The sequence below is a fragment of the Rhea pennata genome, chromosome 3 (genome assembly GCF_028389875.1).
Source record: "Rhea pennata isolate bPtePen1 chromosome 3, bPtePen1.pri, whole genome shotgun sequence".
Taxonomy (NCBI): Eukaryota; Metazoa; Chordata; class Aves; order Rheiformes; family Rheidae; genus Rhea; species Rhea pennata.
The window spans coordinates 46,241,701-46,255,379 of NC_084665.1; the positions used below are offsets into that span (position 1 = coordinate 46,241,701).

Sequence of the window (13,679 nt, forward strand, 5' to 3'; positions counted from 1 at the left end):
TTCTTCAAAGTTCCCCTTCCTGATCAACAAGGGTGGTCTTCTCTACCTTATGAATAAGACTGCCAAGTTATTATATAGTTATTTATTTTTCAGATGGCTTTAGAAAGCAGATGTTCCCAGCGAACATTAGAGCTCTTTCCCTATGGAAGTTTTCTCTGCAAGTGAAATCCTGAATCTCAGCTAGATACCGCTGAGATCCACAGCAAAACTCCCACTGAATTGACCAAGATAAGGATTAGACCACTGACTGTGATATCCTGTTCACCTCCTGCTCCATTGTGCAGCTAGCAAGTAGTTGACACAGATGTTAGCATTCATCATTCTAATTTTCAGGCTGCCTGAGGTGAGAAATAACAGGTATAATCCTTAGGCAGGTTTTTTCCTTCCTTTCCAGTAGCAACAATTGTAAATGTGTCACTATAAAGATGAACAAATCTGTAAAGGTTGTGAGTTCAGCTTAAGTTTTCAGAATTCAGAGGCTTATCTAAAGTTTATCTGAAATAGTCATATTTTAAAAGTGGACAAGAAGTCTTGTCAGAACTTCATTCAGAGCACTTTCAGGATTTCCTTGTTTTTTGGCTGGCCCAGAAACAATAAGATATATGAAGAGATCATGAAAATGACTTTTCATTTCCTCCTCATTATTGACTTTTAGTAGATAGGAGGGTGATGCTCAGGAAACCAAAAAAAAAAAAATCTGTCTAGTATCACACAAAAGCTAGTTTCATACTCAGAGCTCAGATCACACTACTCCTATAGTAAGAAAAACAGCTCCTCCCTAGGAATTTCAGGTCTTCTTCCATGCCTATATCGCTTTGGAAACAAGAATTGAGGAGGCTGCAAAATCTTTAAATATATGTGATTTTTTTTAATTAACTAAATATTCTTGAGCATCTTCAAGAGCCTGAAGTTAGAACTGTGACTAGAGGTCAGAGGATGCCACTGCTTTTTATGAACTGCTTTAGACCTTCCTTCTCCACTTTTCACAGAGGCTCTGTCCTATTGCTACACTGTTGTTTTTACAGTTTCACTGATTTCCAGCAGTTTTATTTTTCAGGGCTTTGTCATGAAAGAATTCTTTACCATCTGAATCATCACTAAGTGTTTATGCTCAAAACTTTTACTCTTGATGACACCTTATTCTCACAGATCCACACAATAAATTTAAATGGGACTCTAGGGAACAGGGGTAGCAAGATCTTAATCACTCTTGATTTCCTGACTATTGTCAAACAGTTCTGTCCTTGCAGCAGAATAGAGCTAACATTCAAAAAAGCAGTTCAAAGGATCCATCAAAAGACTGTGGTGAAGAGTATATGGCTTTCTTGGGTAGTGTTCTGAGTATTTGGGCTAGGCCATCAGAAAAACCTCTCATTTCCAGCTCTCACTGAAACCAAAGCCCAAAGAAAGTGAATTGCTGGGATATTTATAAGAGAATATAGTTGGAGTTCATACTGCCAAACTGGCATTTGAGTATGATGAACATTCTTATTTTTACTAACGCAATCCAACTTTCCCTCCATGGGAGCAGTTCTTATTCATGGCAAAAAAAAAATTAATGCAAAGAATTTTTCCATGTATCTTATTCTGTTGAGATTGTCCCTAGGCACTCCTTCCTGAAATTCTTCACCTGGAAGGCAATCTTTGTTCACACAAACATACCCAGTGACTTAAATGGGACTCGTAGCAGTAACAGTTACAGAATAGGATCATATATTTTTTCAAATACATTGGCCAAGATCTAATACAGAGAATATGTGTACGAGTCCAACAAAAAAAGAGAAGGACCCAAATTTTTCAATTACAACAACATAAAACTTTGGACAGTTTGCTAGATTAAGACTTCATATGGAATGATGTCCTTTGTCAGTAAGACTAGGAAAGCTGCCCTTTATATCCTTAAAAAATACTATATGATTTGTAATTAAGCAATAGATTTGTTGGTTTGTTTGAAATGAAATGGTTTATAGCAAGGCAAAAGGCTTAATTAACTGAGGGCTTTGGAGAAGGGGCTTTTTTTTTAATGAAACGTAACTATAAAAAAGGTAAAGAGATTTTTTCTTATAAAACCTTTTTACAGTTTATTTCCTATCATTAGTTTCTTAAAATATATATATAAAAATGAGGATCTGACTAAATGAATCAGGACGTTAAATGATAGAATCCGTCCATGTAAACAAATAAATAATTATTTACAAACTTTGGCAAAACAAAGTGAAATTTCATTGATCTCATGCTCTCTCACGCACACACAAACACACACACTTGCAAGGAAAAAATGAAAAAAAGAAAAAACATTATAAATAATTTACATAGAATAGGAAAATTATGATACAGTCTAAATATTAACATCTTCATCCCCACACTGATGTCTCTCTGAGAAAACAAAATACCCTACACAGCCATTACAATCATTACATTTAATGAAGTCACCCTCCCTTCTCCTCTGAACTTGGGGATACAATTTGAAACACCAAAAGGAAGAAACTGAAACAAACTTAAAAACCTCATAAAGAGGATTTGGAAAAAAAAATCAAAAAATCAAAAAAAAGATTTGATAATATGAACATTATAAAATGTGCAATAAAGCCAGAAACTGGATTTCTTTCTAACGTATATAGCAACAAAATCTATTTCAAGGGAGAAAATGCTGATTTGACATTTAGCTCACTGTGCCCTACAAGAAGGCGAAGTTACTGTATATGCCATGAGTAAACCCATCTATGAATAAAATTACATCAGTAAATGTTCTTTTCATGAACAAAGCTCATACAACTTAAACAAAACAAAAAAAATGTTAAACATGTTTATACTATTGTATATCTGAATAACTGTTGTATCTGTTTAGAATAAACACTGGTATCCCTTCAGCATTATTTTAAAAACTTCTATATACAGCAGACATAGGTATCAATACAAAATATTAAAATTAGGGTAACTGGCTATATATTAAGGTTCCATTTATAAATTCCTTATTATTATTCATTCGGCTTTAACGCATACATGAATATAACCCATGAAATTATATGTTTGTGTATGCCATGCTTTGACAATATCTACATACTGCAATATGCTTTTTGAAATAGCTTTAAAATATCTTTATTTGTAAGTGTATTACTAATGCATTGTATGACATGCTTTAAAATAAATTATCAAGTAGCTCAATGTGATATTCATAATAAATATTAACAAAATATTTATAATTGGAACCTTAAATTCATATGTTACCAAATTAAGTAATAGTAGTAGCGTTGCCACCTTTTCAAAAACCCAGATCAGGGTTCAGGATGTCAAAGTGCTTTTTGCAGCAGACACGGGAAAGTGGTTCAGGTTCATTTAGCTCCACATGGTCATGGAATATTTTTTATTATGAGCGAATGCAAAACAAGATGGAAATGGGACAACCGGAAATCATTTTATGAAAGTCATCCTGACAATGGTGATAGCCATGGATGTTTAACTTGATCACTCTTCCCTGTCACATGGGAGTTTCTAATTCAAGCCAAACAGAAATGAGCTAAGTCCATGATAATAGGCAATGTTTTAGGTTTCAAATTTGACATTTATACCAGCTCTAATCTTAAGGTTACTAAAAGCATCCTCATCAGCTGAAGGACATCTTTTTGGACCAAGGAATCTTCCTAATTGACCTTCACTTTATTCTCCAAAGGCTTTTTATTGTTAGTATAGATACCGTTGGTGCAGCCCTCGTATTTTGTTGAAATTAAAAGCTTTATGTTACTGAGGTCTAGCCCTGACCAGAGCAAGGAAGTGTCAATCATACACTAAACACTTATTCAAACACTTTTTTCCTCACTTAAAGACAATGAATAATAATCATTATCCCCCCTTTTTTTCTCCATATATATAAATACATTTAGAAATTACATTTTTATATGTAAACGTTATTCCTTAAAAAGACATATAAACGAACATGTCTTGCTAAGTTTTCACTCTACAGAAGTGTTCTAATGTATCAATCTGCTTTTTGCTTCAGTGGTGGGTCGGATGCTCACATTTCAGCTTCATGGTTTTGTCCCAGCTGTGAGAAGGCACTTGGGTGGAGGGATGGCTGAGCCACTCCTGGCAGCAGGGAGGTACCTGGTCAGTGGAGCACAAGGACAGAGAAGGAGGTACACAAAAATAGAAACTGGGAGTACCAGGATGTACTGAGGTGTCTAGGTTGCACAGCATCTACAGTACTTTGCTGGTAATGCAGCAACCATTGCTCAAGCATCTGAAAGAGATGGAGAAAAAGTAGTTAATTGTTGTGGTTGCTTTATTTGATTTAAAAATTCATTCAGACTGGAACACAACTCCATCATGATGCAGCAGAATGGATGCAGCACAATGCTTCCTTTTCTGCATTTTCCTACAAATGTGATCACATTTATATAAAAGCAGATTAGATATAGATACACACATGCATGCTTATGTCTCTCTCTCTCTCTTTCTCTCTGTACATATGTATATATGTAATCATATATAAAAAGACCTGGGAAAGCATTTGCTGCATTTCAAGACACAGACAAGCTCATTAAAAATATCTGGTCTCCCCTTTATGCTTCTCAAAAGAGGGGTGAGCCAGAAGTCTGTGTGCCCAAAGGCTTTGAAATAGCCTACAAAGGAAAGTGGATATGTATATAGTTTTCTGACTAAGATATATAGTTAGAATTCTATCTCATTTTAAGCATCTGTGTTTTGTTATTCAAATTGAGATTACTATAGGGGCAAAAGGCATCCATGGTATTTTAACAAATCAAAGTTTACTACATGCTGTATTAGCAATTGCTTTCTGTAACTAAAGAATACTTTTAATTTCCATGTTTCATGTCTGCTACATAGGTATCAAATCCATCAGCATTTTCCAGACTACTAACCTCTGCATTCATATTTGAGGTCAGAGAAATAGACCATCTCTTGAGAGAAGACAAAAAGACCTAATCGTCCACCAGCAAAGGTTGTATCATAGATTGGTCCAGAATCCACCATGACTTGCTTCCCTTCATACACTAAAACTCTGTAACAAAGAACAAACATACAAATTAGAACAAGAGGATAATGGAGTGTGTCCAGTGCTAAGGACTGGTAAGAGTTTCCAAGACCTGACTCTGAATTTGTTTTTAATAAGGCACCAGATAGCACAGCTTCGTTGTAAGGATCGCTCCTCAATTCTATCTCACGCCCACCTGGCTGCCAGCCATAACACATTAATCAGAAGCAGTAGGGCTTTCCATAAGTAATTTTATGCACACCATCTGCAAAAGATTTCCCAATTCTTTATTCAGTAAGAGTCATGTCTCCTGGAATGAACTATGTCATGTACTATCATTCATTGATAAGCCCATGTCCCTGTGAACTCAGAGGTTAACACAAGATTTAGCCACATCACCTAACAAAGTCGTCTTTACAGCTGCATGAGTCACTGATTTATTTATCTTTTGGTGCAAGGGCCAACATAAGAAATTGGAAGAACTATTCCTTTAGGGTAAAACAAAACATTTAATTTGAGATATGTTGAATTTCAAACATTTTAAGAGTCAAATCATACACTAAAGACCTATTCTTTAAGCATTTGAACAAAAACAACTAGACTCACAAATAAGTGAGAATTAAATCCTCCTTTTCCAACTTATAAGTGATCCAGGCACTCCCTTAGAGGCCAAAAGACCTCTCTGTTTTCCCCCTCTACCAGACTGGTTCTAGTTCCTTGAAATTGGATTTTGCACTTCCTACGAGAGAGTAAGTCAAGGTTTTTAGGTTCTCAGTCTCCTAAAACAGTCTTTGGGCCAAATGTGAAGTGACTCTACAGTGATTAGAGCATTCTCTGGAGGAGAGGACTACAGTCCTCTCAAATTGGTGTTTCATTAGCTGTATGAGGTAGAAGGGCTTCACAAGAGGAACACTCAAGCAGCTCCCTGTAACACACTCATGTAGCTCCTTATAACTCAAAGGTTAAGAACAGCTTTTGGCTTAGGCAGAAAGGCAATTCAAACCTGTGTCTCTCACATGTCCAGGACATGCTCTGATTTGAGGTATGCTTTGTTTTCTAAAAGAAATTCAAAGCCCAGGATGAATCTGCCTTGAGAAACTTGAATCTGCCCCGTGAAAACAGTATTGAAAGGATGACAAAAAGAATGGCTGCAAAAACTGACAGCCTGAAACACATAGAAAGAGAGATCAATAAACTATTCATCCCATCAAAATAATCACCCAGCTCCAGTCATGTTAATATCACATTCCTATTTCTGTACAAATAATATCTTCAATTACTTCACAAATACAGCTGTAAGTTTTTATTTATTTCCTATTAGCATACCCTATCGAATGAAGGAATTTAATGCCCTAGACCATAGAATTTGTCAGGGTAGATTGATCTAATGGCATGCCATTTGCAATAACTTTTGTCTGACACTGACTAGACTCTTCAAAGGAAGATACTGGTAACAGTAACACGAATGAACAATGAACAACTTAAGTTTCTTTTCAACCTGTATTAGTCAATGCTTCATTCACACCTTGACGCATAAAGACTGATAGCATATGCAAAATTTTTTTTTCCTTTCCAAAAGCAAGATAATTTTTTTTTTCAATTTAGTCTATTTCTTGCCTTACACAGCCAAATGAAAGCATCCTGCTCAAACTAAAGTACAAAATAACCAGGCCTTAAGAGGTAAGGTCAGATTCTGCCTCATTAAAATCATACTTCAGTTATAGCAGCTAGTGCAAGATAAAAATGTCATGGACAGTCGATGCTCATTCTCTAAAACATCAGATAAACAGCTGGGTCTAAGGAAAGTAATATGCCGTAGCTCTTTTTTACGTGCATTACAGATGTGCTTGTGGATGCTTCTGAAGTATCTCATATAAGCCACTGTTGGAGACAGGATGCTGAAGTAGACAGGCTGTTGGCCTGCTCCCCTGTGGCAATTCTGATGTTTCTAATTAATTTCATTCATTTAAATTCCAGAGGCTGGGAGGAATCTCATACTCTAACCTGGCTTTAAGTTTGCTTAGGAATTCTTGGTCCTTTTACAGAAGAGCTATTGAGAAAGTTTTTTTTATTAATTTTAGAATATTTACCTGATATAAATATTGAACCACTGAAACTAAATTAAATAAATCTGAAAAAAGAAAGTATTATTCTAAATATTATTAGAATATTTTGTTATTCTAAAGATAGCAAAATGTCCCCAATAATAAAACAAACAGTCTGTAAAGGATCATCATGATCAGAACTATGAAACTAATAAAATAGCTGTTATATCAACACAGCAAAAGTTATGCTACTAGAAGAGAGAGGCCTAGAAACATTTCTTACTTTATTAATCCTGTTTTAGGCCGATGAATCAAATGCCACCTGTAAGCAGTATAATCCTTCCAGCCAATGTTCTTGGGATCATGCCACAAAGTACGCACCTACAGTAGAAATAAGAATGCCTTTTTAGAAGCAGACCGTGCTACAGTAACTGTATATGCACTACAGTAACTGATACACAGCCACAGGCTATTTGCTGCAGAGTGTGAAACTAAAAATAATTTGACGGTGTCATCACCACACCTGTTACAGTCGGTTCACCTCTAGTGAAAGGCATGATAATGCCTGTCTTTAGTTAGCTATCAGTTATCAGTTTGCAGTTTCACATTTGAAATCAGTAAAGACCATTACAGCATCTAGTCAGACTTCCTTCAGGAAGTCCTGCTTGTTTGCACATACACACCCACACTGCCAGATTTGATGCTTTCTCTTATCTGCATGAGCGGTTCAGCTGAAGGAAAAGCACTGCAGCGTGCACCGATGTTGCTGCCTGCAGCCTATTCTTTCAGAACCGGCACAGTAACACTCTGTCAAGGCCTTGCTCCTGCAGCGAAATCCAAGGTGTGGAATTCCTATGCATACATGAAGCCCCACTAACTTGATTTCCAATACGCAAAAGTTTCTTCCACAGCTAGGACCTACTTGGAACAGCAGCAAACTTTCCCTCTTTGTTTTCGTTTCTTTATTTTTTTCTTTTTTCTTTTTTTTTTTTTTTTTTTTTTTTGAGCTCTCATTGACTACTGAACTCTAAACAAAGTATAATTCAAACAAGCTGGAATATTAAAGCAGCAAGTGTCTAAGTTTCGATATAGAGGTCACAAAGGATCTGTGGACAGCAGAGATCTACTTTTTTTCTTTGGACCACACTACATCATCCCTTTTATATATGTAATTTTTTCCAAATATATTTTTATGCATGATATTTTCTTTGAAACAATAGAATTATTGACAATAAGAATATGGCAATTTAAGAAAAGCTGATAATTTAGTGTAACTGAGGTATCAAAGGAAATTCATTTCTAGATACCCCTCTTCTTTCTGAGGCATCAGTCGCACATCATCATTAGCTTGAAGTCTTGAACCTCTCACCTGTCCAGGGGTGTTTCCTGTGTGCCAGAGAGCATTTCTCAAGTGTTCACCAGCACCAGTTGTTGAATTCACTACTTTGAGTGACACACCAGAATAGCCATATGCCCTGGTGGGTTTGTCCTCCCAGTAGGTCTGAGTGACCTGCTTCCACATCAGGACATAAAACCGACTGCTGGACTGATAGCCAAACACAAAGCCAGCATAGTCATCATCACGGTCTGTGTTAACATAGAAGGTGCCACTGAAGTCAACAGAGCTGAACTCGTCATAGCCTGGGAGAGGATGAAAGACACAAACCATTCATTCAGTCAGGACATCAGGTCTGGCTGCCCATGCTCAGAAGTCCTAGCTCCGATACTGAGTTTCTCCAGGAGTCATAAACTATCTTTTTCTGTTTCCCTATCTCTAAGAGAGGGGTAATTATGATTGCCAACCTAGCTCATAGAGGCTTCTAGAGGGAAATAAGTTGCCTACAAGTGGCATTGAAGACAACAGGCACTATATTTTTGTCAAGTTCTTGGACTGGATATTTTATGTGTAATAGTCAATGACAAGTTACAAGGGTAAAAAAAGGTAAACAGTACAGAGCTATTCTTAATTTGGGCATATACACTCTTCCCATTTGTCAGTCACAAGCTTGGAGCACCAAAAAGGTGTGTTTATCCCCTTTTTCTTCTTTTTTCTTTAATCCCTAGATCACTAGTTACTTTTTCCAAAGGTGCTGGGTGACATTTGATACTCACCTACAGCTATGCCAGGATCAGAGTTGGCAGTCTGCACCAGTTCCTTGCCTTGGTGGCGAATAACCCAGTTGGGATCAATCTGAGCTGTTCCCTTGGGGTCCAAGGGGACCATCTGGAACTTCCTGAAGTCAGTTTCACTGATGGCATTATTTTCAGGGCATACATCATAAATATCTGGGACATTGTCATTGTCGAAATCATCTTTGCAGATGTCACCTCTGCCATCACCTATTAGCAATATGCATAAGCAAACACAGTTATTTGTGATCTATTCACCCTTCCTAACAGCTCTCCGACTAATGAAAGAAATCTGTGATGCATACAAGGATGTTATTTTCCTCTTTCTCAGAGAGGACTCCAAATGATTCCACATAAAGCCTCATTCTCTGAAAATCCATTTGAAAAATTGCTCATAAAGACTGGAGGTCATACTCTAACTCAGGAGTCACTGACTTAGATGAGGGCCAAAATCACTCTTAATAAAATTGTCCTGCTGATGGGTTTATGACAATGATCAATCTGGCCCATAGTACTGCTTTAGAATCAGGATTGGGGGAGTTGGAAGTTGCGTTAGTGAATTACACTGACATTGGCATGTACCACATTTTAAGTTTGATTTGTCCCAGATGTGGATACAAGGTCATGTTTAAATAGGTGCAATGTAAGTGAATTCAAGCAATAGTGTTGAAAATCTTAATCCTCCCACCCGTTACTAAATCCCTATATACTACTGAATATATTCAATTTTAAAACATTTATCTCTGCCTCAAGATTCTTTCCAAAGCATTCCATCAAGGGTGCTTCAGATCACAGAAATATCACCTCTATGTCAAAAAGAAAGTAGGGACAGTAGTAAAGTAAAATATGTATACATGTCTAGTCATTCTTTTATTTGTACTAGAGCAATTTGTCTTAGAAACAATATAGTACTTCAGGAAGATGCAAGAAAAAAAAGAAGTATCCAGCTGAACTAGACTTGGAGTTATGGAAATATTAAGTATTGCTATCCGAACTGCAAAAAGCCTTTTAGAAAACCTAAAAATACCTATCACTCAGCCACAGTTGAGCTGCAAATCAATATTTTTACTATGCTCAATATTAAAAGAAAAACTAAAAATTATGTCCCTTCTTAATTTACCTACAAATTTGGTGGAAACCAGTAGATGCCAGTAATTTTGCAAAGCAGTATTTTGTCTGGAACAGCAGATAGTGAAAGGAGGTATCCCACCCTCACCTCCAAAAGTACCATGGCCAATGACACTGTTATTCAGTGGTATATAATGGTGCAAACTCTTAAAATAAAGACATTAGACTTGGGTAGACAAGTACAGAAACAAATTAGCAAATGGCTTTGACGTTCACAACAGAAACCACTGGATCTTACCCTAGGTACTCATGTAAAACTAGAATCACCAGCTAATTAGTTTCTATCCTCATATAGCTGAACATCTGCTTTTTTTTTTAATCTTAAGCGTTTACAACTGCTCTAAGAATATGGGAATTAATGCAATGGGAAAGAGCAATGATCCAGCTAATCCATTATTAAGCTTCATGGACACAAAGCAAAGATAAATTAATGTGTGTAGCCAGCACAGTATTATTCAAGTATGAAGCTTTCAGAAAGAAAAGAATTTTAGGCAGCAACCACCAAAAAAACAAAAAACCCCACAGAACCCCTCCCCCCCAAAAAACGGTGAAGGAAAGCATCTAATAGCACAAAGATTTCTGAAGTTCAGATAGGTGGTAAAATGGTTCCACTTTCCACTCTGGCAATCGGCCATGGAGAACTCCGAATCCTGACCAGCTGTGTGCTCCCGCACTTTTTTTTTTTTCCCCAATCTTAGCACTTAAAGAGAAAAATAGTGAATTTCCAGTTTTATTCTCTCTGCCAACATCAAAGAGGTAATTCTTGAGTCATAGGAAAATGTAATTATTCACTGAAAGGCCTGCTGACATTTCATTTGGTGCTGAGCTGCTGCTGACAACACTGATGCTGTTTCAAGAAAGTTAGAAAGTATTTGTTTACCCAGCCACGTCCAACAGCTCTCTCCAGGGCTTCGTCTTTAAATGCTCACATCTTCAAGAGCGTGGGAGCATCTTTTAGCTCCATTTATCTCTTTTCCAAGCTTTGTGATGAGCCCGCCACTGATGACAGTGATGAGCTGACTGAACTATTTCAATTTACTCTTTTTGTGAATACTTACACCATCCATAAAGGTAGTCTCGCTTGCAAATCCAGGTGATGGCCGATTGGAACAAACTATCCATTTCGGGCCCACCCTTGTTTTGAGATATTCCTGAAATTAAGGACCATTCCAGAGACTGGCAAGTACAAAGATACTCCCATTATATCATTGGACTGAAAGGTAAAGTAATTCAAGTGCTACTACTGACTACCAACCAGAAGCTTCCTACCACAAACATTTTTTTTTTGTTTGTTTGTTTGTTTGTTTTTTTTAACCAGGAAATCAGTCAGGGCTCAGGATTTTGTCTTTCTAAATGTACATACAACTATATAGTTTAAGAACTGAATTCTGCTTTCAGTTTCACCAATACAACCACAAAATGACCCAGCAAGTTGCATAACTCAGGATAGAAATTGCTCACATGTATTCATTGCAAAGATATCATTACTTATATTACAGTAGTTCTCAAAGGATTATAAATGATTTCTAAATTACATTTATTATTGTGAAATTATCACTGTTTTGCTACTGAAATACTGCTGAACATATTGGACCATTTGAGGGTGACCAGCAACACTTTAGAACAAGAACAGGAGAAAAGGAAAATATTTTCATAAAAAAAAAAAAGATTTGTACATCAAGACAGATTTAAAGCTACTTACCTGTAAGGCAAATTTTAGAAAAGATGCTCATCAGTATTTTTTATAAAAATACAAAAAATATTTTCTGGTTTTTAACATAGAACAGATCTGTACATCATCTTTTTTATATTTTAATTTTCAGAAAACAGTTTGCTTCGAAAGTAAAGCAAATCAGTTTTAACTTTCTAAGACTTTCAGAATTTTTAAGACTTTAAGAATTTCAATTCAGAGTGAAAACTGGAAATATAAAACACTATCTAAAAATATTTTGAAAAGATATGTTTTTCTATAAGTAAACTTTTAAGTGTTTGACCCTCTCTCAATCAAGAGGTTTCTTCATGCTCTAACTCTGAGCCAGGCTGGCCAGTGCAGTTCTATCAATGTCCATGGTATCTAGCATGTCAAAAACAGCTCAGTTTCATCTGAAGTGTCTCTCTTAAACAAATATGGATACCTTAAGATCAGAATTGGAAACTAAGAACTAAATCAAGTTCATACTATATTGTTCTTACCATCAGAGTCCTCCTGCTCAGGGTTGTATCTGAGGCGACAATTGTCCCTGTCATCAGGGACACCATCATTGTCATCATCAGGATCACAGGCATCCCCTTTACCATCCTGATCATGGTCAGCTTGGTTAGCATTCGGGATGTACGGGCAGTTATCTTGGTTGTTCTGGTGACCATCTTCATCTATGTCCTCATTGTTGTCACACTGGTCACCAACAAGGTCGTTATCTGCATCAGTCTACCAAAGAAGGAGGAAGAAAGTGATTTTTTAAATTTTTAATAAAAGTAAAAGTAAGGATAATCTGTTACTTTATTTCTCAGCATTTCTCTTCAAGAACTTCTCTGTGACATGGCATCTATCCTTAAAGCATGAACATATAAACATAATTTCAAACTACAAGATTAGTATAGCTGCTTACACTGCTATCAGTGCATCAGACCTGGCCCCCAAGATATACCCAGGGCAGGCATGTGGTCACACTCTTCATTTATCTCATTTTCTCATGATCTCTGGACCATGAGGATGTTGCAAACTGGGCAATGCACTTATGTGATGTGTCTGTCTGCCTGACATTACTTACGTGCACATGGACCAACAAACTCAGGCATACTAAATGCAATCCTGAGAATAATTGGACTTGCCATGGGAGAAGAAAACATTCAAAGGGCTTGAGGGTACAAAAGAACTATAGGCGTTGTCATTCTACTTCCCCATCATTTGATACAAACTGATCTGACAACCTGAGATGGGAGAAAAGCAATAAAGATCCCTCTGTTCAGCCCTACAGCTAAGAGGGACTGATAGCAATTCCTGTAACAACGTCAGAATTTGAAATGGGCACAGGATTATTCTTTCAATACACTAAAGCCTGCAACTCTGATGTAATTACTTCATAAAACAGACTGCTGTGTTGTAAAGTTCTTCCCTTGAAAATAATTAATATTGCAGGCACAAAATACAGGTGTGCGTGACCGTATGCAGTTCAAACAGCCAAATATTCTCTCACATTTATTTATTATCTCAAGACAATTCAGTTCTGTGTAATTTGTGCAGCTCTCATATAAATCTTTCTGTTCCAGTAATTTTTTTTATTATGGTATGAAAGACTGTTATTGACCTCAGTAATATTATTATGTGAAGCAAATTTCATTTACTCTTTATTACTATAAATCCCAGAGCATTCACCTGCACA

The 13,679-nt window shown here is 36.6% G+C and overlaps 1 protein-coding gene across 1 annotated transcript in view; it reads right to left on the minus strand.

The window, feature by feature from the left end:
* Positions 1–3,522: 3,522 nt before the first annotated feature.
* The window catches only part of THBS2 (thrombospondin 2), a 32,453-nt gene continuing 22,296 nt past the window's right edge, over positions 3,523–13,679 (minus strand). The window contains exons 17-22 of the mRNA XM_062572201.1: positions 12,490–12,724; positions 9,151–9,378; positions 8,408–8,679; positions 7,322–7,419; positions 4,881–5,020; positions 3,523–4,237 (exon numbers count right to left, since the gene is read on the minus strand). Coding sequence (XP_062428185.1) covers positions 4,230–4,237; positions 4,881–5,020; positions 7,322–7,419; positions 8,408–8,679; positions 9,151–9,378; positions 12,490–12,724 — 981 coding nt within the window. The 3' untranslated portion in view covers positions 3,523–4,229. The remainder of the gene's footprint in view (positions 4,238–4,880; positions 5,021–7,321; positions 7,420–8,407; positions 8,680–9,150; positions 9,379–12,489; positions 12,725–13,679) is intronic.